General features: G+C 40.7%; 2 protein-coding genes across 4 annotated transcripts in view; one reads left to right on the top strand and one right to left on the bottom strand.

Annotated features, from left to right (window-relative positions):
- Nucleotides 1-6332, top strand: part of taf1c (TATA-box binding protein associated factor, RNA polymerase I subunit C) — an 18883-nt gene extending 12551 nt beyond the window's left edge. For both annotated transcript variants that reach the window (XM_028602000.1, XM_028602001.1), the window contains one exon: nucleotides 5407-6332. In XM_028602000.1, coding sequence (XP_028457801.1) covers nucleotides 5407-5670 — 264 coding nt within the window. In that variant the 3' untranslated portion in view covers nucleotides 5671-6332. The remainder of the gene's footprint in view (nucleotides 1-5406) is intronic.
- Nucleotides 6333-7005: 673 nt separating this feature from the next.
- On the bottom strand, nucleotides 7006-15314 carry ccng2 (cyclin G2). Of its 2 annotated transcripts, none has more exons than XM_028602003.1 (8): nucleotides 14135-14535; nucleotides 13718-13875; nucleotides 13300-13437; nucleotides 12633-12883; nucleotides 11860-11938; nucleotides 11618-11716; nucleotides 10297-10496; nucleotides 7006-8299 (listed from the first exon to the last, which is right to left on the bottom strand). In XM_028602003.1, exons 2-8 carry the CDS (start codon nucleotides 13820-13822, stop codon nucleotides 8167-8169), a joined length of 1005 nt encoding a protein of 334 aa, XP_028457804.1. In that variant the 5' UTR covers nucleotides 13823-13875; nucleotides 14135-14535; the 3' UTR covers nucleotides 7006-8166. The 2 variants fall into 2 exon arrangements, with proteins under 2 accessions (XP_028457804.1, XP_028457803.1); XM_028602002.1 differs by lacking the exon at nucleotides 14135-14535 and adding an exon at nucleotides 15199-15314 and having other exon boundaries at nucleotides 7007-8299.
- Nucleotides 15315-22657: the final 7343 nt, after the last annotated feature.

Genomic DNA, 22657 nt, shown 5'->3' with positions numbered 1-22657 from the left:
TTCTCTGTAGTCTACCGTTAGCTAGCTACCGTAAATGTAGGCTACTTTTAAAATGCCATATTTCCCCTCTGGGCTCACCAAACGGGACGTATATTGACCATTCACTGCATGTGATCGCTAGTAAATAGAGCTGGGCAATATATTGATATTATATCTTGATATGAGACTAGATATTGTCTTAGATTTTGGCTATCGTAATATGGCATAAGTGTTGTCTTTTCCTGGTTTTAAAAGCTGCATTACAGTAAAGTGATGTAATTTTCTGAACTTACCAGGCTGTTGTAACTGTATTATTTGCCTTTACCAACTTAGTCATTATATCCACATTACTGATGATTATTTATCTAAAATCTCATTGTGTAAATATTTTGTGAAAGCACCAATAGTCAACACTACAACATCGTTGCGGTATCGATATTGAGGTATTTGGTCAAACATATCGTGATATTTGATTTTCTCCATACCGCCCGGCCCTACTAGTAAACATATCACATATCTGATGTCATTTTTCAGTTTTTCAAGAATCTGTTTAGGAATCGGAATCGTTTTAAAAAGTACCGGTTCTGCATCAGAATCATAAAAATCCAAACGATACCCAACCCTAATTAAATAAAAAGGCCCATCTCTGAGAAAGCTCCTTGACTTGTTTTCAACAAAAATAATAGACTGATTAAAAGAGACAGACAGAGAGAGGGGGAGTGCGATGGACTGAAGTATATGATCCAAAAACTTTCTTTGATCGTGAAGCCAATTGAGATGGCTAGGGTGGCGGCGTTTGAAAAAATAAAATAAAAATTGTTTGCCAGGTTGGATGTCTATGGGGAAGATACTTGATCTATCTGAAGGCTCTTAAGAAGCTTTGTGCTGGAGAGAGGTGTGTATGAGGCATAACTTTATTTGGTTTGTTTGTTTTGTTACTATTTTGTTGAATATTCTGGAATATTGTGGTTATTGTGTCATCTTGATTTTTGTCTGGGTGGGTGGTGATGACATAAGGGGGGGGCGTTGATTTTGTATTTTGTTAAAATAAAAATAAGAAAATAAAGTGGGAATACAGAGATATCTATCTATCTATCCCTGTTATAATAGTGCGTTCCAATTGTACGGATTTTCTGAGGTCAAAGTCGGAAACACACCCCCTGAACTCGGATTTCCGAGCTCGGAACTCGGACAACCTCGCAGTACCCCGAGTTCAAAATCCAACATGGATGTCCCCTGCATCAACAGTTGTAGTAACACAGTTATTATCACTTATGTGTTATTTGTGTCTAACTAGATCAGTCACACACACAGTCTTGTCTAGGGTTGGGTACCGTCTGGATTTTTACGATTCCGATGCCAAACCGGTACTTTTAAAACGATAGCGATTCTTGAAAAACTGAAAAATGACATAAAAGAAAAAGTTTTTTTTTTTTTTTTTTTATTGAAAATGATTTAAATTGAACAATATATTAACGTTTTAAAGTACTTAAATATATAATAAGTAAACCTAAGTCACTTAACACATAACTACAATAATTTAACAAATAACAGTTACACTATTAACAAGTAACAACAAAATAAATGTTGAGTTGGTATGCCAACCAGCTTCAAACTTTAGCAGTTCTTTTGCAGAAAAATGACCATATTTGCCTTCTCTGGCAAGATAGGACACCTCTCCTGACTTATGGCATGTCCTGCACAGGAGAAATTTCTCTCAGATGGTATCCAAGAGGTCTGTACACACCGGTAGGAGTTTGAAAGGACAGACAATTTGGGGAGGCTGTCCTGCCTCCCCCACCACCAGGCTACAGGGTCTTGTCCTGAACGATAGACTAGCAGAGCAAGTGTAATATGTTTACTAGCGATCACGTACAGTCAGTGAATGGTTAATATGCTTTTACATCCGTTTTGGTGAGCCCAGAGGGAAAATATGCTGTTTTAAAAGTAGCCTACAGTTAGGATAGCTAGCTAACGGTAGACTTCAGAGAAAGTGTGATATTTGTACGTCTGTTTCGGAGCGTGTACAAAAAGCAGCCGTCTATCAGCAGTGATTGTAGAGTGCGTGACCAAGAATAGTGCGGACACAAGCTTCACACCGCGAGCAGGGACGTTCGCCATTCGGCAAAAAGGGAGAAAGAAAAAGGAGTCTGCCGCTGTCCGGAGCGACAGAGGGAAAATATTTCAGTCCGAACCAAAATGAGGAACCAAAATTGGCATTCTAATCCGGTCCGAATACTACAGTTTGTGTAGGAACCGGTTCCATAGTGGAACCGGGTTTCGGTACCCAACCCTAGTCTTGTCCAACTTCTATTTGTGAACATGTTGTTACGCTGCTTGTATGCACAAAAACAGCGTAATGCGTTGTTGTAAACTGGTATTGCTAACAATGCCTAACCGGGCCAGAGCTATGCCCACAATGAAAAATCTGACTTGTAAATGGAACGCAGTCAACGTGGGTGTGACGTCATTCCCAGCTCCGAAGGTAAATAGAACCCAAGGAGGTTAGCTTCGCTTCAGAACGCGAACCTCCGATGGCGCCATTTTGTTGCTACGAAGCGATCACCTCTTGTTAGCATTACACTGACCGCCATTTTTTTTTTACGTCACTTTTTACGTCACTTGACGTAACGAATAACTTTAAATCTGAAGCGTTTAAAGACTCTATTTGTCCATTGTTTAATTCTAAAGAAACACGACAATGTATAAAAGACTCCATTACCTTGTACCTCACGTTATAGCTCCGTAGCAGACGCTTTTGTAAAAATAAGCTAACGATTGTGTCATAACCAAGTGACTTACTCTCGCACAGTAGAGGAATTACCCTATAGTACAGGAGAAGCTTGCAGGCAGTTTTGACTTACATTAGCTGTTTAGGTTTAATTACTAATGTTAACTAGCATGTTAGTTAGCAATAATTAGCCTGTGCTTATGTTATCTCCTTACATATACCTACACTATCCGTCTCTGTAAGATTGGGAATGATTGAGATTTCTCTTGGCACAGCTACCAGAAGACTTACAACTTTCAGACACGTTGCTCACGTCACATTTACGTTGTCTCTGTCAGTTGGAGGCTGCGCAGTAAAGGAAGAGATCACCGGAAAAGTGCTTCTAATAGCCTTCACTGGTCTCCGTCCAGAGCAACGGGGTCTATTGGTCCATTATATACTGTCTATGAATAGAACGCACTATAACGCCGCCTTCACACTGGCAGTTGAAATCAGCTCCGATACGGCTTCGAAACGGCCGGAAGTCATTCATTTCCTATGGAGATTCGCAGACCGCATGCAAATTGGTCCGAACCGGGTCCGAACAAGTGCGGTGCGAAAAAAAACCAATATAAAACATTGGGTTAATTTTCGAAATAAAATACACCGTCCTCACGGCGGATCATATTTCCCTGCACTACACCTTGAAAACACAGCACACAGTTTCCCCTCTACTCCCTCTGGATGGAAACTAACTGTTGTTGGTTTTGTGGTTCTATTCTACGTGAATTCACGAGATCTCGTGGGTCCTCGTGACTTCAGCTGTCAGTCATGGCCGCAGCCGTTCCACAACAAATCCGGACCCGGTGGGTATTGACGGACGGCAGAGCACGTAGCCGTTCCGCAACCAATGGAAATTAGGAGTAATTCCCACTGCTCTTCTTATGCACGTTGACATTGTTTTTGTAATTACTCTCGCTGCCAAATGGGGGAGACTAAGGTTTCACACTCCAGCTTTATCAGGATAAATAAGTAACTCACTTGGATTTATTTGGGCAAGGCAAAACAAAATATGACATTGGCAAAGGTGAACACAATAGCATGCTGAACGAGTGCAGTGAAAAGAAACGTGAATTCAGTCTGCTTATCAGGCCAAGCTTAGACTGAAGCGGAGTCTGAGATTTCCTTAAATACAGAAAAACCCTTTTGGTGATTTTCCTCAGAACAAGGGTTTTACCCAACCAGTGTTAATGATCTTAAAATAGAAAAAGCTGTTCCTCCAGTCCCCGTCTATTAGTTCAGTTTTCTAGTATGTAATGAACATTACACTAGGCCTGTGGCAGTTAACCACAACCCCCTTACGAGAGTAGCGTAAGTTAGAGCAAAAATGGCAGGGTGCCTTAAGTGAGTGACGTTAGTGCCCATGTGAGAACTCTTTCTGGACAGTCTTTAAATATGGAGGCTCTATGTGCACAATGAGGATGGCACTGCCAGCCGTAGTGATCCAACGGCTTGACCACGTCAGTTATAGCAGTGGAAAAAACTCCTTTTGTTTTCAGCTCCGCTGGGACTCTGTTTATATTTTTTGTGTAGCTCTCCTATATGGCGACCTGGCTAAAATGTGTGGCAGGGCATGTTGTCCTACTTATCCAGTGTATTTATCAAAGCCGTGAGCCCAGGCTTGGTCACCGTGCTGAGGTGCATCAAATCTTTTGCAATGCTTGAGTAATTTCCATGTTCCGTTCTGAAGTACGTTCATATGAAGTTACACTTCCAAACATTTCGGTCAGTGATCCCTGTCGGGTAATATTTTTGCGTACTTGACACACTGGTGTTCAGCTTTTTAACTGTGCAACTCTCGTACATGGCTTTTAGGTGTTTTTTTTTAAGTGGTAACACAGGTTAGTAGTTTAGCCCCGCGAGGCAGCAACATTAGCAGGGCAGGTTTTGCACTAGCGCTGCACGATATGAGGAAAATATGCAATAAAGTCGCTGAATATGGCGATAACGATATTTCTTGCGATAAATGAAGATATTTTAGTGTGCTCAGTTCTGCCTTTTTGCTGCTTTCGGTATTCTGCTAAAATACAACACATTGCTTGTTGAATTTATAACAAATAAAACCAACATTCTTTTATTGAACAAGTTGAACATTGAATTTTATATAAAAGGCACCACTAAAAAAAAAAGTGACAGTTACACTTTAAAGTGCAGTTTTCTACTGATCTCTTCTTTCAAACCAACACAAAAATTCAGAGTGTCTTTCGCAATATGTCGCAACCTTTCGCAATGCGTTTTTTGCGCTAGTTAATATTGCGATGCCGATTACAGAAAAAGAAGATATATTGTGCAGCCCTTTTTTGCACAATACCCTGCGCTTGGCAAGTTGATCCTTCCTCTGCACATTGCTTTACTCTGGCGTGTCACGTGACCAGAGTGTTATCGCAGCTTTTGCAATGAAAGAAATCGCATTTTAACATATTGCGATTTAATTGCAATTAATCGTTCAGCCCTAATTCTTATTAGTTAATTGCCTCAAGCATATAAATGAACAGGAAGTAAGAGGAGGGATGACATGCAACAAAAGTCAAACTGGGGACGTTGTGAATACATGGTCAGCATCCGAAATCCTAAGGACACGAGGAAGAAAGGCCCTTTGAAAATACAGAATCATGACTTGCCTTTAAACTCGCAACAACTTTTGTTTGTTTTTCTAGGATGAGCCCTCGCAGCATGACGGTTATTTCCTGGAACAGGGGAGCACTGTGCACCACCCACCTCCGCCTATGGCCTTGTCCTCCTCTCAGCTCCGTAGCTCCCAGCCTGTCCCTCAGAGGAGCCTCAGGATGGATCTGTCCCAGGACACCGCCGTCTGGTCAGGTTTCTCCCAGTCTCAGTCCCTCTCCCAGAGTTCACAGGGTCGGATGGGGCTGTCGCAGGCGTCCCAGCCCAAGAGGAAGAAGTCTCGAATGGGATTTTGATTAATTGGTTGGTCTGTCCATCACACGAAGGGGGAGCGACTCGAACTGAATACACGTGGAATACACAAATTAAAAGGAATGTTTTTCGGATTTCTGGCGTCTTCTTCTGCCTCAGGATTTGTAAAAATGGATTTCTAATGGTATGGTATTATTCACTGGGATTGTACGTACATGGATGAACTTAACTGTAAAATGGATCTAACGGAGGAGGATAAGCTGAATGGTTGATGGAAAAGGATCCATCACATTGTTGCTGATCCCTGAACACAGACTGAAGGCTGAAGAAAACTGACTGCAACTAATTTGGTAGGACTCTTTGTGTGTGTGTGTGTGTGTGTGTGTGTGTGTGTGTGTGTAATAATGTAGAAATACTAACAGAAGCAAGTAGGAAAAAGAAACTGAATGGAGGCCCCTGCCTGTTTAAAAGAATATAAAAGCTGAAAATAACTAAAGTGTCCTAAATAAAGTTAGACTTAGTTTTTAGGAATTGTTACATCCTGGGACTTCTTGATTTGCCTAAATCCGCATCTATCTGGTAATAATTACAACTGTGCGTGTTTTGTTAAAATAGAAATCCTGAAAGTCTGCGTCGTTTGACTTTTCTCATTTCCAGTGTCTCTCACTCAGATTTTTTTTATCTTTAATAAATGAAAGTACACCTCGCTCTGTGATAAATTATTTTTATATTCCTTTCTACATCTGCATCTCAAAACAAAACGGAACAGATTTGAATAAAACCACTTAGTTTTGGGTAGTCATTACAAACCAACAGGACATGATAAAGCTTTGTCAGTCTTCTCAAAGACAAAGGGCCGCATGAAAAAAAGAACTTTCACGGTTTTGTGAATTTCTCCAAGTTTTGATTTAAATTTTTGAATACAAAATACAATATAACCTAGTATAAGGTCCAATGTAGGACTACTTTACTTTAATATGTGAATTTTGTGACATAATTGAGAATTTGTTCAAATATAACTATCAAATAAGCTTTTTTTTTTTAATGAGACATTGATTAATATTTTACTTCACTGACAAAGACCTCTGTCAACTTATCACTGTTGACCCAAAGTAAATTATTCAGAAACACACTACCCAATTACTATTTTAATGTGGAGAACTTAAATTTATTTTCTCCTAATGATGGCCTGATATTAATGATGCTCTGTCATACTAAAAGAAATATCTGCTGGAGGATTTTAACTGTAGGACACCCTGCCCTGTGTAAGAGTGTAACATCATTCTCTAAATAAATCTGTTCTGTTCACTTATCTGCCTCATTTGGTCCGGTTTTCAGACATGATTGAAGAGAGACAGACAACAGATAAAAAAATTATATTTTTATACTTTTTTTTTCCAGTACAAGTGACAAAGAATAAATAACTTAAAATCTACAAAGAACTATTAACATTTTTTGTACATCATTTACATTTTTTTTTTTTTTTTTTTTTACACTGTCAACATTATTTTTGTTCCATACAGCATTCTCACATAACAGTTTCAAAACACAGAACTTTTTTAAGCTTCATCCTAAAAAAATTATCAACTTTAAATTCAAACCAGGGTCATACATACACACATCCACCAACATCCACTCGTTATACATACACCCTGTGGTGCCTGTCAGCAGGGTTTGAATCTGAAGAACATCTCCGACGGATTCAGATCTCTCCCCCTGCTGCCTTTGAGCAAGGCACGTCACCCTGCTGTGGCATCCAGGACTGACTAAACACGTCGAGCTCTAAACAAACCCTGTGAACAGTTTCGGACACATCAAATGAGATAAAAAGAAAACTGTGCAAATTAAACTTGACTACAGAAGATGACAGCAGATGTGCTCGCAATGTAATGATCTCAAGAAATGACAAACGATGCTCAAATTTACCTTTTTAAACCCGGTTATCCAGGAAAAAAAGACCATTTAGTGCCGATTAGGACATCGGTGTGTCTTTATCTCAGAATCGCTGACTTATTTCTGTACCTTAAAGGTCTTTTATAACTTGAACATTTAAGTTTTGACCACTGACCACAGCCGCTCTCAGCTTCTGTACATCAAGATCACACCTCCTGGACCTCAATAAAAGGGGTCTTAGATCAATAACAGTCACACAAAAACAAAACAAAACATTCTTTAAAATAAATACCACGTTTTGGCAAATTCTTGTCGACAAAATGAACCTTTTTCTGGTCTGAACTGAGAATCTGACTGCAGTGTCTCGTTGTAGCTCAGCACCTTAAAGACCAGACACTGCGTAACGTCGAACCAAAGTTTATGTAACTACGCATACACCCTGGAATGTGACATCTTAACATGCACCAACACATCCACAGACTAAAATCTACCAGGAAGAATCCGGACTGCTCAGCTGCCAGTTGTTGTGCGATTCTCCACCAGCACCGGAGATTATTAAACAATAAATTAAAAGACTTCAGTTAAAGAAGTTTAAAAAAAATAAAAAAAAATAAAAAAGGGAGGGGGCGGCAAAGCACAGGGAGGCGTCAGGCGTGGAGGGGTTGGCGGTGTTTTTGGCGGCGGAGGTGCAGAGGAAAGAAGGGCCCTTCAGCGTCGCTGCCCAGGGAACTGCTGAGAGACTCCTCACCGGAACTCATCATGTCCTCACATGAGTCCTCACTGTAGAGACACAGAGGGGGATATGCTGTCAGTATACACAGGTATATGGTATATAAAGACAGGTTTGTTGTTACTTAGAATTCCTCATGGGGGCGACAGAAACTACACACTACAGCTTTAAGGAAATGAATTAATAGTAAAAATAAGCATCACTTTTCACATTTAGAGTATTAACATTTGTCACACTGGGACATAAGACAGTTTATGAGGAGTGAAGAAACTATTTAAATCTCAAGCAGAAGATCTGCTGTCATCTATCACCACCTGATCTCATGTTCTGACTTGCGACAGTTAAAAGTCTGACTCCGCTGACTGTTACCATCTGCCGAAAGTTCACGTGTGGAATTTCGCATGAAAAAGGATTGAAGCAGCTTTGGGATTTTAGTTTAACTGAGCTGTTCTGTGGGTTACTGCTCACCGTTTACAAGAATCAGCTGGGAAAAGGCTCCGTGTTTCAGTTCCTTCTTTTTACACACCCCAGAAATGTTAGACAAAGGCGAGGCCCTCTGACTCATGTGACGTAATGGAAACATCTGTGTCTGTGGGACGTCACCGGTGACTTGCACACATCCTATCATGCCATGCTACGAGATAGGAGAGGCCCCTGACAAGCTCAGGCGGAGGGGCCGGTCTGTGTGGGTTTGTGTGACGTGTTGTTACACAACATCAGAAACTTGTGTTGCTGCACAGCCGGTTGCCTCACAGGAGTGTGACGGCACACACACAAACAAAGTGAAAAACACTCATTTAATCTACTAGTCACTCTAAGTAAAGTCCTTGTTTTTAGAAAAAAGTTAAAGTTTCCACTTCCAGCTGATCCAAGTCCAAATTTACATAAATAGCATGCTGACTGGATTACATACAAGTATTTCATATTTTAAATGCCTCGGTTATTGTTGTCAGGAGTGTTCGTGTGTGTGTGACACAAGGTGTGTCTGACTAGTTGTTATTTTAAATGCCTCTGTTATTGTTGTCAGGAGTGTTTTTGTGTGTGTGTGTGTGTGTGTGTGTGTGTCACACAAGGTGTGTCTGACTAGTTATTTTAAATGCCTCTGTTATTGTTGTCAGGAGTGTTCGGTATTTAAAAGGGAAATTTTACCAGCTGTGAGCTGTCATCCCAGTCGGATATCTGCATCAGATGAAACCGAATCTAACGCAATCCGTAGTTCAGTTAAGCTACGGACAGTCTGATTGTTGAAGTTTGCTTCGAAGCACAGTACTAGGAGTTCTGACTGAAGTGTGTTTGTAGCACTAAGTATCAAAAACCATTAGCTTCTCACAGTCGGTGTTGAATAATTGGTCAGATTCTCGGTCTTGCATCATTCATTTACATCAGATATATATAGAATTTTTGCATATTTTGTAAAACAAGGAAAAAAATGTATTGACCTGTACTGAGTTTGTTTCTCAGTGAGTAAGTGTACATTTGTACTAAGTCTAATATTAAGGTATGATTAGTTATTTTATTAAGTGTATATATTAAGCAAGTATTGTTAACCTATAGTATCTTGCTCAGGTGTGTTTGGGGCTCTGACAGTATCCTGCTCAGGTGTGTTTGGGGCTCTGACAGTATCTTGCTCAGGTGTGTTTGGGGCTCTGACAGTATCTTGCTCAGGTGTGTTTGGGGCTCTGACAGTATCTTGCTCAGGTGTGTTTGGGGCTCTGACAGTATCTTGGTCAGGTGTGTTTGGGGCTCTGACAGTATCCTGCTCAGGTGTGTTTGGGGCTCTGACAGTATCTTGCTCAGGTGTGTTTGGGGCTCTGACAGTATCCTGCTCAGGTGTGTTTGGGGCTCTGACAGTATCTTGCTCAGGTGTGTTTGGGGCTCTGACAGTATCCTGCTCAGGTGTGTTTGGGGCTCTGACAGTATCTTGGTCAGGTGTGTTTGGGGCTCTGACAGTATCCTGCTCAGGTGTGTTTGGGGCTCTGACAGTATCCTGCTCAGGTGTGTTTGGGGCTCTGACAGTATCTTGCTCAGGTGTGTTTGGGACTCTGACCTCTCGCTCTCATCCCAGCAGCCCTCTGGGATGGTGGGCAACTCAGGGACGACACGGTAGCTGTGCAGGTTCTGGGCAGTCCGTCGCGACACGATCCACTGCAGCTTCTTGTGATTGGGTTTGCTGCATTCAGGGGAGGCGTAGTCCGACAGACACCGAGCTACACGCTCACTCCATAGCAGTAGCTCGCCGTCCGTAATCTGAAACCAAATGCACAGCAAAGCAGTTCAGTTTAGCTGTTTAGCCCTCTGCCCTATTCACTGACTGACATCTTCGCATTTAAAATAACCTAGTTACTTAACCGTATGTCCCTGTAAACTGTAACCTGGTTTCTTTTTTCAGGTCAAGAGGTTAAGGGAAACTAGGTTAAAACAGCTTCTGTACATTTGTCCTGAAACCTGATCAGCTGGCCATGTTGGTGTTTGTAAGTGGGAGGGTTGAGCCAATGTATCACTGGGACCGCAACATACCAGGATCTAAAACAATCTCTAAATGCAGTTTAGGAAGAAAATACTGTAGTTAAATTTCCATGGTGGAACATTATTTGAAAAAGAAAAGCTTCTTAATTAACAAACTAAAATACACCAATACTGGTACTATATTACCACATACAGTATAAATGTGGCGGGGAGGTTGTGTGCATGCATGTGCAACTTAAGATTCTCAGAGAGAGAAAAAAACATTTCCATTCATAATTGGGTAAAGAAGGATGGAAATACCATAAAATATTACCAATTTATCACAAACATTTGGCAGTTTTCAGAAATCCCACCGTGAATAAAAGGCATTTAAAAGTCTCATTTCCTTTAACGTGTGGAGTCCAGCCGTCACAACACCAGACACCAGGTTGCATAACCACAAATATTGTGGACCAAAGCCGGGCCAAGAATAAATAGACCCCCCCCCCACACTCCTGCTGCTATTCCGACTATTATTATACATAATTCACTTCCCTTTCATTCAGCCAGAAACTAGAATCTCGCCTTGAAGTAATAAGCCTGCAGGCTGTGTGGCTGGTTAATCAAGTTGTTGTCTTTTTCACGTTAATGTTTGTGGAGTCACTCTCTCCGTAGGTCTCAAAAGGGTTTCCGGTTTGTAACTGATCCAGGGAATTTTGAACCAATACCAACAGTTCATTTTACTTTTATAAAAATCACTTGAATTCTCTGAATTTAAACCTTTAGATTCTCATTTCCTCTAAAGTGAATTTTCTCCAAGCTGCTGTTGGGAGTGTTGTTGTCCCCAAACTTTTGTTAGGTTTTTTTTCATTACATTAGGTTCCCACAGGTGTTACTTTCCCTCCCTGGATGTGCGTGTTTACCTTTAGGTGTCTCTGGATGTGATAGGCTATTTCCAACATGTCCTCCGACCGAACGCCTTCGATCTCCTGCCTCAGGAGAGACAAGGCTAGGACGGACGGCTGAAAGGACAAACCACAGAAAGAGTTTAATATTTTACCACAGTCTCAAAAAAAAAAAAAATAATAATAATTTGAGTGCCTCATAAGACTGCTGAGCTACTGTAATGATGTCTGACCTTTGACCCTCTGCTGTGAATTCCTACCTTTGCTTTAGAGAAGGAGATCCGGCACAGGCAGGCTTTGAGTTGAGCTTCCAGCTTCTCTAGGCTCAGTTTCTCCTTCCTGTTCATACAGAGTCAGTTTCAGGTCAATGGTGTTTCCCCAGACAAACAGTATTAACGTTAATCAAGTAAAAATCATGGAGTCAACACCTTTTAAGACAGAATAGCAAATGAAAGCAACTTAACTATTGAGTCATAAGATTTAAGAGCGCTAAAACTGAAAACATTGTAAAAGCCAAACCTGATTTAAACTACGTGTTGAGTTTTGAACCAAAGTGCAGCTTATTGAAGCACACTGTCGGGTTATGCAAGTGCAAAGTGTTGGTGCCAGTAGCAGCAGACAACAAATCTTATCAGTGCACTTCAGTCAGACGCCGAGAGGGGATTGCTGCCCTACATCGAGTGGAACTGCTGTGACAAACACACAGTGGTCTGAAGAAGCGCTGCCAATCAAATCATGGGAAAATCTTTGTGTTCACATGCCAATCTGAACTCTGGCATTTTATGTTGACATTCAAGAGATGTGAAACAAACGTAGCGTGCCTCCACCAAGGCTATGTTTGTAGCTGATGCACAAGAAACTAAATGTTGACTTTGATGGCTTATGTATCTGCAGCCACTTTCAAGTCTCTACAAGATTGTGTTAGTAAATGAACTTAAATACATCTAAAACCTGACTATTTGGAGAACAAGTGGCAGGAATGTAAACTTAACAGGAGATTAACACTTAATGCCCTGTATATGGTGGGTCTCACCTGTCTGTGGAGTGAGAAAGTGCAATCTGGTGGTACAAGTGCAGAAAAGTTAAGGCAGTGATAGCTTTGGACTTGAAGTTGAGCTTCTCGGCAACGATCTTCTCCATGCGGCAGAGGTCGGACACAGTGAACCTGCACTGTCCGATGCGGATGAGATCACCAGTGGGCGCCAGGTTGCACTCCTCCTCCGTCACTTTGGCCGCCATGTGGAGGCAGCTGACGCTGACGCAGGACAGGTGCTTTGGCTGGATCTGAGGAGGAGGACACGGGAGTAAGAAACTGTTTGAAAAAGACTGGTTGGGTAAGAATTTCACATCACTGAGCTGAACCCAAAGTTGTATTGACCATTTATTTATATTCAGTAAAGAACTGATTAAGGAAGTAGGAAGTGATTTATTAACGTGAAAAAAATAAGAGGAATATTGTTTTTTTATAAATCATGCACTCGTTTTCTGTGGATTTTATCATTTCAAGCTGAATGCTTTACCAATTGAATAGACAATATCCTTGTTATGTAAGTCGTTTACCACATCTGCTAATAACACACGTGAGAAGCTTCAGGTTTTTAACAAATCGCATAAGCATCCAAAATGTGTCGCCCGACCCTGTTAAAAACTAAAGCTAAAGTGACAAATGTCTGGTCCTGTCAGGTGTGAGCTTTGCGTACCCTAATCATGGCCAGGAATCTGTCCAGCAGGTTAACAGCCAGGACAAAGGTCTGCGTGCTGTAACCGAAGAAGCTGGTCAGACTCCACAGGTCCTCCACTTTGGCATCTCTGCACTTGGCCGAGATCCGACTGTCATCCTGGAAAACAAAGATGTGCTGTTGATTAACCTGGTTTATCTGCCATACCCTGATGATTACTTACATTTTGGCAGAATAGTATTGAAGAGGCCTGCTAGTTGTAGTATAAAAGCAGCTCAAACTTGGGACATGGCTGGCATGTGTCATTTTTTTTTTTTTTTTTTTTTTTTAACAGGTCAATTCAAATTAACATATTTGAACTTCCAAATGTGAAAATAATCAGAAGAAGATTTAATGACTACTGTGAATTAATGATACATTTTTTTTCAAATGTGCTCACCTCTGTTGTGGACTCGATGAGGCTCAGCCCCGTCTCTTTAGGGAGATAATGAGCCTCCTGCTCATAATTCACCCTCAGTTCCTTCATCAGCTTGAAGGCGTCCATGTTTCTTCTGGCACCGGAGGAAGTGATCTTGTGTTTTCACCACAGTATTTTCACTGCAAAACGGGAAAGCACCCAGGTTCACTAGTACTCATGTGCTCTCTGGCCAGTTTAAAACAGAAATACAATCCACAAAGAATATTAAGAAATTCAGAAAAATCTATAGAATGACATGTACCACCATACTTAATGAACAAGAAATGGAGACCGCTTTAAACACAACAGCATACTCGTTTGGTTTCAAGGCTATTCAAAATTGTGTTTAAAAAAGGAAAAGAGAGAGGGAAACAAATGAAGATATTTTTTATCTAATACCTGGGCAACTGCAATCGTTTCAATATTTCTCCATGTTTGGTAAAAACAAACAAAGAAAACAGTGTTTATTCATTTGTGATATTGTGTTGTATTGGCCTTCTTTTGCTCTCGGTCCTAACAAGGGTCTCAGCCCAGCTCAAAGCCCAGCCCACTTCCCTCAGCTGGGCTCCGGTGTCAGATTTCCTCTGGTAGACGCCTTCTATGTCCTCTGACCTAAAAACAACTGCTTTCCAAGGTTCTGTATGTTACTTAACAACCTAAAACACACAAAACATAATCCACGCTGCTGGAAATCCTTGGTTTTATCCCTTTGGTTGATGATAACCGAGGAAGCTAACGTTAACCAGCAGCAGCTAGCTAACGTTAGCGTTTTAAATCCTTTCTGGTAGGAGCGGGGGAGGGGCTGCTTTTTTCGTTCGTGAAATAAAGGTCTATCAAACTATACTGTTCAACACCAGAAACGAATGTATTATAGATTACAGCTTGGCATAAATGTACTAAACCGATCAAAATGTGTTTGTGGTGGTTTATTTTTGTGAATATAATCGTGTTAAAAAGATCTGTTTTTGGACAGGAGTCGGATCCAGGGGATACCAACAACAACAGACCAGAAGAAAATATATATATTTGGCTATAGGAAGGAAATCGTACTTGCAAACGAATGTTAAAGTTATTTTTATGTTTAAACCCCTAAAAGAAAAAGTGCTGAAACACTCACTATAACTGCCAATATTCCCTTACAGAGATTGCAAATAGAAAATACTCTTCAATACCATTTCAAACGTTCTGTACGAGTTCTGTCAAAATTTTGCGATGGGAAAATGATTGCAGAAAAACAGACACGTTATTAATTATCAACAATTATTAGCTTTTCTTAATTAATATTATAGCTAACGTTAAAGTAAATAACGGAGGTCCCATTGTCGACCGGTTACTCTCATTCGTTTTTTTTTTTCTTTCGAGTAAGGTGTTTGCAGAAAAAAAACCACAGAAGCGAAAAATGTAGTTCGCGTAGTCTGTGTAATATTTGTATAATGTCAATATATCTTAAAGGTTTACTCTACCTGTTATTGCAGGTTAAATCCACATATCTGTTGTCTTCTGCTGTAACCTTAGTCCTTCTCGTCTTCTGTCTCCTTCTCCTTTCTCTTGTTCTCTCTTTTGTTGATGTTCATAACGCTCACGCCCACATACTGACGTCACACGGCAGAAACCAATCAAAGGCACCTCCTTTCGGGCTTAACGGTATAAACTAAAGCGTACACTTACTATTTTGGTATGTTTTGACTTTATTTCTAACATTATCGTCCAGAGGTTTATACTTGAGATCGATAATAAATCTTCAAATCACTGATAAATGCCACTGGAATCGAAATACTGTAATAGATAGGCTCTATTGAATGAGACAATCCCTCTCTTATTGATTTTCCCCTCAGCCAATCAGCAAGCCGCAGTTTGCTGCGTTCAAATAGTCCGCCCAAAATGGGATACTGTGATTGGCTCATGGATGTACAGTCCTCCTGACACATCTTAGCATTACGTGTTGTACGTGTGTTACTTTTTGCAGTGCTAAAAACATAGGGTAACAGGTATAGTCAAATTAATGGTATATAATGAATATAAAGGTGAGTAAATGCCTAATAATAATAATAATAATACGTTTATTTATATAGCAACTTTCAAGAGCAGACGTCAGAAGAAGACAAAAAAGTAAACAATCAATCTGCATACTGTATAAGCCTAGCCTAATTCTACTAACCTTAATTTTTGTTGTCATAACCACTCAAAGTGAAATTATTTCTTCAAGCAGTAACGGTCTGTTGTAGTGGCAAAACATTTCTGCTTAGGAACCACCACGTCTCCAAACGTAGCTAAGTTATTATAGATCCATGGGTTAGATCCATAGATCATAGTTAGTTACAGACAAATCCACCATAAACATCACATTTTGCAAACTTTTCATAAATCTGGTTAAGTTGGCCAACAGAAAATTGATGAAGGACAAAGAAATAGGCTATGTGTTTTTTCTTTTTTTACCACACTGTCATTCCTTGGACAAATGTTCCCACAAAGGATGCTGTGTATTACAATTGGTGCTCCTGTTCTCTGGAACAAAAGCCTGGTGACCAACCGAGATCTGTCTCAACTGTGTCCACATTCAAAAGTAAACTAAAAAAAAATTATAATTTCTCAGGTTTATGATTACTGTATGCTGTGGTTGTGCAATAAATGTGGATTTCTTTGGGTGTGTGTGGGGGGGGGGGGGTTGTAAATGCATTTTGATAAGCAGAATTAACATTTGAAAGAACATTTGAAAAAAATAATTTGCTTTGTATCACCTCCAACTGTGCAATATGTCATTTGTATTCATCCTCACCTTAACATCTGTATATCTGTGTGTGTATATATATATATATATACACACACACACTGTATGTTTATACAAGGGTGTTTATTGTGTAAATGTGTTTGCATTATTACTATTATTATAACTTATTTATATTTTTATTTCTTAAAATTAGAATTTATATACACATATATATATATATATATATATATATATATATATATATATATATATACACACACACACACACACACACACACACACACACACACACACACACACACACACACATACAGTGGGGAGAACAAGTATGTGATACACGGCAGATTTTGCGGATTATCCCACTTAGAAAGCATGTAAAAGAAGAAAGAATTTTTATCATAGGTACTCTTCAACTGTGAGTGACAGAATCTAAAACAAAAATCCAGAAAATCACATTGTATGATTTTTAAGTAATTAATTTGCATTTTATTGCATGACATAAGTATTTGATACATCAGAAAAGCAGAACTTAATATTTGGTACAGAAACCTTTGTTTGCAATTACAGAGCTCATACGTTTCCTGTAGTTCTTGACCAGGTTTGCACACACTACAGCAGGGATTTTGGCCCACTCCTCCATACAGACCTTCTCCAGATCCTTCAGGTTTTGGGGCTGTCGCTGAGCAATACGGACTTTCAACTCCCTCCAAAGATTTTCTATTGGGTTCAGGTCTGGAGACTGGCTAGGCCACACCAGGACCTTGAGATGCTTCTTACGGAGCCACTCCTTAGTTGCCCTGGCTGTGTGTTTCGGGTTGTTGTCATGCTGGAAGACCCAGCCACGACCCATCTTCAATGCTCTTACTGAGGGAAGTAGGTTGTTGGCCAAGATCTCGCGATACATGGCCCCATCCATCCTCCCCTCAATACGGTGCAGTCGTCCTGTCCTCTTTGCAGAAAAGCATCCCCAAATAATGATGTTTCCACATCCATGCTTCACGGTTGGGATGGTGTTCTTGACCAAAAAGCTCTATTTTTGTCTTATCAGACCACATGACCTTCTCCCATTCCTCCTCTGGATCATCCAGATGGTCATTGGCAAACTTCAGACAGGCCTGGACATGTGCTTGCTTGAGCAGGGGGACCTTGCGTGCGCTGCAGGATTTTAATCCATGACGGCGTAGTGTGTTAATAATGGTTTTCTTTGAGTCTGTGGTCCCAGCTCTCTTCAGGTCATTGACCAGGTCCTGCTGTGTAGTTCTGGGCTGTTCCCTCACCTTCCTCATGATCATTGATGCCCCACAAGGTGAGTTCTTGCATGGAGCCCCAGACCGAGGGAGATTGACCGTCATCTTGAACTTCTTCCATTTTCTAATTTTCTTTTCATTTCTAATAACAATTGTTGCCTTCTCACCAAGCTGCTTGCCTGTTGTCCTGTAGCCCATCCCAGCCTTGTGCAGGTCTACAATTTTATCCCTGATGTCCTTACACAGCTCTCTGGTCTTAGCCATTGTGGAGAGGTTGGAGTCTGTTTGATTGAGTGTGTGGAAAGGTGTCTTTTATACAGGTAACAACTTCAAACAGGTGCAGTTAATACAGGTAATGAGTGGAGAACAGGAGGGCTTCTTAAAGAAAAACTAACAGGTCTAACAGAGCCGGAATTCTTACTGGTTGGTAGGTGATCAAATACTTATGTCATGCAATAAAATGCTAATTAATTATTTGAAAATCATACAATGTGATTTTCTGGATTTTTGTTTTAGATTCTGTCTCTCACAGTTGAAGTGTACATGTGATACAAATTACAGACCTCTACATGCTTTGTAAGTAGGAAAACCTGCAAAATATAAAATATATATATAATAATTTTTATAATTTCTTTTATAAATCAAATTTGGTGCTTCAAGTGAGAGTTTGCGAACTTGTCTGTTAGTGACAGAGGACAAACAATTACTGGTTCAAAGTGCTTGAAACAGGTTTAATAGAGCTCAACAGAACCGCCCCGGAAGTAAATTTCCCATTCATTTCTCCCATTGACGTCTGGAAAAATCCGTACATAAAGAGTTTTAGACCATGCCTTAGGCTAACCAGCTACAACGTGACTCATAAGCATACAACATATCATTTTGAGTGAAAAAAACAAACAGAAAATCCCCAAAAAGGTACAAGACTGTGTACATTTTTTCATTATCGAGCGAAGGAACTACTCATCCCATAAACCACCGTACACCACTGAATAAAGGAAGCTACGTTATTTTAGCTATACACATACTATATATATAACAGCTAATTCAGCTAACTGATATCGGGTGATGATTCAGAAATGATGTTGGGAGACCTCAAAGATGACGACCCGTCCAATGATTACAAATCAAGTGCAGCTTTATTCAAACAGTGAACAAACTTTCATGACACTGGAACAACCATGAGCATACAGACATGTTTGCCCAAGGATGAACCACATGTACATCATAGTGAATACCTTTTAAACACTTTTTATCATCTATTTCAGTTGGAACAGTTTACTCTTAAACTACACCTTTTATGGCACGTGCTCCTAATAGATTCCCAAATTCCTGGCTCCAATTCCTCTATGTGACAGTTGTGCCCATTCTAAGCTAGGTTTTACTGTGAGACCATATCATCTTAAACTGACTGGTCTGAAAGTCCTTAGAATAGATAAGATACATTCAAACGTCTGCATGCACACATACCAAACCTATCACTAACCACTAGCTGAGACAGCATATAATAAATAAATGGGGTCTGAGCAGTGGTCTATGTGCATGGGTCTTGGACTTTCTCACAGGCAGATCCCAGGCTAGAACACATCTCCAGCTCCATCTCCATTAATACAACAAGGGTGTGTGCTTAGCCCACTGCTGTACTCACTGTACACGTGACTGTGCAGCCGTGCACAGCTCCAACATCATAAAATTTGCGGACAATACAGTGGTGCTGGGGTCCATCTCCAATAATAATGAGATGGCCTACAGGGAGGAGGTAGAGAGTCTGGCATCATGGTGCCAGAATAACTGCCTCCAACTTAACATCAGCAAAACAAAGGAGCTTGTAGTGGATTTCAGGAGGGGTCAGCACTCCTATAGTGTGTGTGCTGTTTTAAATATCTGGGTGTCACCATTTCTGAGGACCTTACTTGGTCTGCTCACACCCAGACTACAGCCAGGAAAGCTAATCAGCGCCTGTACCATCTAAGGCAGCTGAGGAAGTTTGGAGCCTGCCCAGCAATTTTAAGATCTTTTTACTCTGCCTCTGTGGAGAGTATCCTTACGCAGAGTATGGCAGCATGGTATGGCAACAGCTGTGAGAAGGACAGGAAGGCCCTCCAAAGAGTGATCCGTGCTGCTGAGCTCTCCCATCTCTGGATGAACTATCAGAAGAGATGTTGGAGTAGGGCTGTCAAGATTTTAAAAGACACCTCCCACCTTGGCAGCTGCCTATTTCAGCTGCTGAAATCAGGCAAGTGATTCAGGAGCATCATGGCTAATACAGAAACACTCAGGAGGAGTTTTTATCCACAAGCCGTTAGGCTCCTGAATCAAAACATGACAAACTGCTCAATGCACCTTGCTCTTTAAAGGAACACGCCGACTTATTGGGAATTTAGCTTATTCAGCGTAACCCCCAGAGTAAAACAAGTCGATACATACCCTTCTCATCTCCGTGCGTGCTGTAACGCTGTCTGACGGCTCCAGCATTAGCTTAGCCTAGCACAGATCCTGCAGGTAACTGGTTCCAACTAGCCTACTGCTCCAAATTGTGACAAAAGTGACAAAATAACACCAACATGTTCCTATTTACATGTTGTGATTTGTAGAGTCACAGCGTGTACAAAAAACAACATAACATGAGACACAGCCATCTTCTAACCGTAAACAAACCGGGAACTATATTCTCAGACAGGCTTGCTGCGAGCATATCACTCCGCCCAAGTACTATATTCTTCCGCCTGAGAATATAGTTCCCGGTTTGTTTACAGTTAGAAGACGGCTGTGTCTCATGGTACGTTGTTTTTTGTACACGCTCTGACTCTACACATCACAACATGTAAATAGGAACATGTTGGCGTTATTTTGTCACTTATTCGGAGCAGTAGGATTACTGGAACCATTCACCTGCATGTTCTGTGCTGGCCTGATGCCGCTGGAGCCGTCAGACAGCATTACAGCACGCACGGAGATGAGAAGGGTATGTATCGACTTGTCTAACTCTGGGGGTTACGGTGAATAAGCTAAATTCCCAATAAGTCGGCGTTTTCCTTTAAGCCCTGGAGCACTTTAGTAGTACAAGGTTTTATTATATTTATGAGTAGGGGTATCTGGGTGGTATATTTTTATTTTTAGTTTCTTATTAATTCATGTTTTTAACTTGACTTTTATTCTATAACTTAATTATGTCATTAGTTGTGAGATAGCACAGTTGGAGTGGAGTCAGGAATTCATTTCACTGCTTGCTGTAAGTGTATGCCTATGCATGTGACAAATAAACTTGAAACTGAAACTAATAACTTTAAAAGACCCCCAAAATAAAACCTGAAAATAACCGTTAAAATCTATAAAAGCTGTAGCCTGCTTTACCCAGTGTTTAGTTTGAGTTAACGTTATTTTAGACTGAATCAAGCTGTCAGCTAGTGGTTAGCCAAATTAGTTGTTATCTAAACTAATGTTAGCTTCCCGGTGGAGGTGGAGGTATAAAAGACATTATCTTAAAACAAGGTTGGTGCCCCATGAACTTTTGGCATCTACATGAGCATATACAATCGCTTAGGCTGGTTTTAAGTCTACCATCGACGGTTACGATTTTATGGAAATTGCATTGTATTTTTACTTCCGGAACCCACTATGGGCAGGACTGTTGAGCTCTATTGACACTCAGCCACCTCCGATTGGCCAACACTACATTTCCAACATGGCATCATGACTTTGCGTAAACATACACGCCACTTTCCTAAAGCCAAATGATGTGTTATCTGTACGCATTTTGAGCTATCCACGTGTATGTCTACGCTATATACAGCAGATGTAAACATACACACCACGTGGCGTCTTATCGCGAGAACGTGCCGTACTATCGCGAGAACGTGCCGTACTATCGCGAGAACAACGTCACACGCATGTGGGTACACAATAAATGGTTGGGTTTAGGAAAGAAACATTGGGGAAAGCTTAAAAAAAAATGTATTAACAAAAAAATAGATTTTTCCAGACGTCAATGGGAGAAATGAATGGGAAATTTACTTCCGGAACCCAAGGTCTCTTGGAGGAGGGGCAAGACTGTTGAGCTCTATCTGATCTGTCAGAGGGAGAGGAGTGCGGTTGTAAAGTTTAATGTTGGTAGTCCCCAGAGAAAGAGAAGAAGTTGGTAATTTCATGGCACAGATTAGAACCCAAATAACATTTCTGAAAGTTAGAACATTGTGTGAAATTGGTCGTTATTACTGTGACTTATAAAGTGTCAGGTTTAGTTCCATCATAGTGTTAATAGTGTCAAAAAATGTTAGCTGACGTTGTTCAGTAGCTAGCTCAGAGATTATTGGCTAATAAAATTACTGATTTAGCAGGGGGGGGTTGACACTTTTGCAAGGCACTGTGTCCGTGTCGCATTAGGGGCTGAGCCCCCCTAAAGGTCTGATCCTAGAATCGCCCCTGTTTCTGTATATTTTTTTCTCCTATGTCTATTTTATGTGTATTTGTGTTATTCTGATGTGTGTGCATTTTTTTCTTTTGTGCTGCTGTAGCACAGAAATTCCCCCAGTGTGGAATTCAAAAGTCTATTTTATTTTATCTGAACTTATTTGAGCCATTCCCGGCTCTTGTCATTAATAAAGTAAAAAAAAAAGTTCCATTGAAAGTAGCCTACCTAACTAAAATGAATATAATGGGAATATTCCACAGATGGTTGTTTTGTCCTCCCATTGGCGAATTTGCGTTTTTCTAGGATGGCGAAGGAATGTCCCGCCCTACTCTGCCTCTGATTGGCTAGTACTTGTTGCCTTAGTTGGTTGGATTAGATCCTCACCGGATAGGGCTTTCTCTATCACTCTGGGTTAGACCATAGACAGATATGAGGAGTGAGTGAATACCAGGGTAAGCCAATCAGAGGCAGAGTTAGACAGAGTAGGGCGGGACATTCCTTCGCCATCCTGGGCCTCAACTTCTGCTTGTAGGTGGGCG

The sequence above is a fragment of the Perca flavescens genome, chromosome 16 (genome assembly GCF_004354835.1).
Source record: "Perca flavescens isolate YP-PL-M2 chromosome 16, PFLA_1.0, whole genome shotgun sequence".
NCBI lineage: Eukaryota > Metazoa > Chordata > Actinopteri > Perciformes > Percidae > Perca > Perca flavescens.
This window is presented reverse-complemented; position numbering and strand designations above follow the sequence as displayed.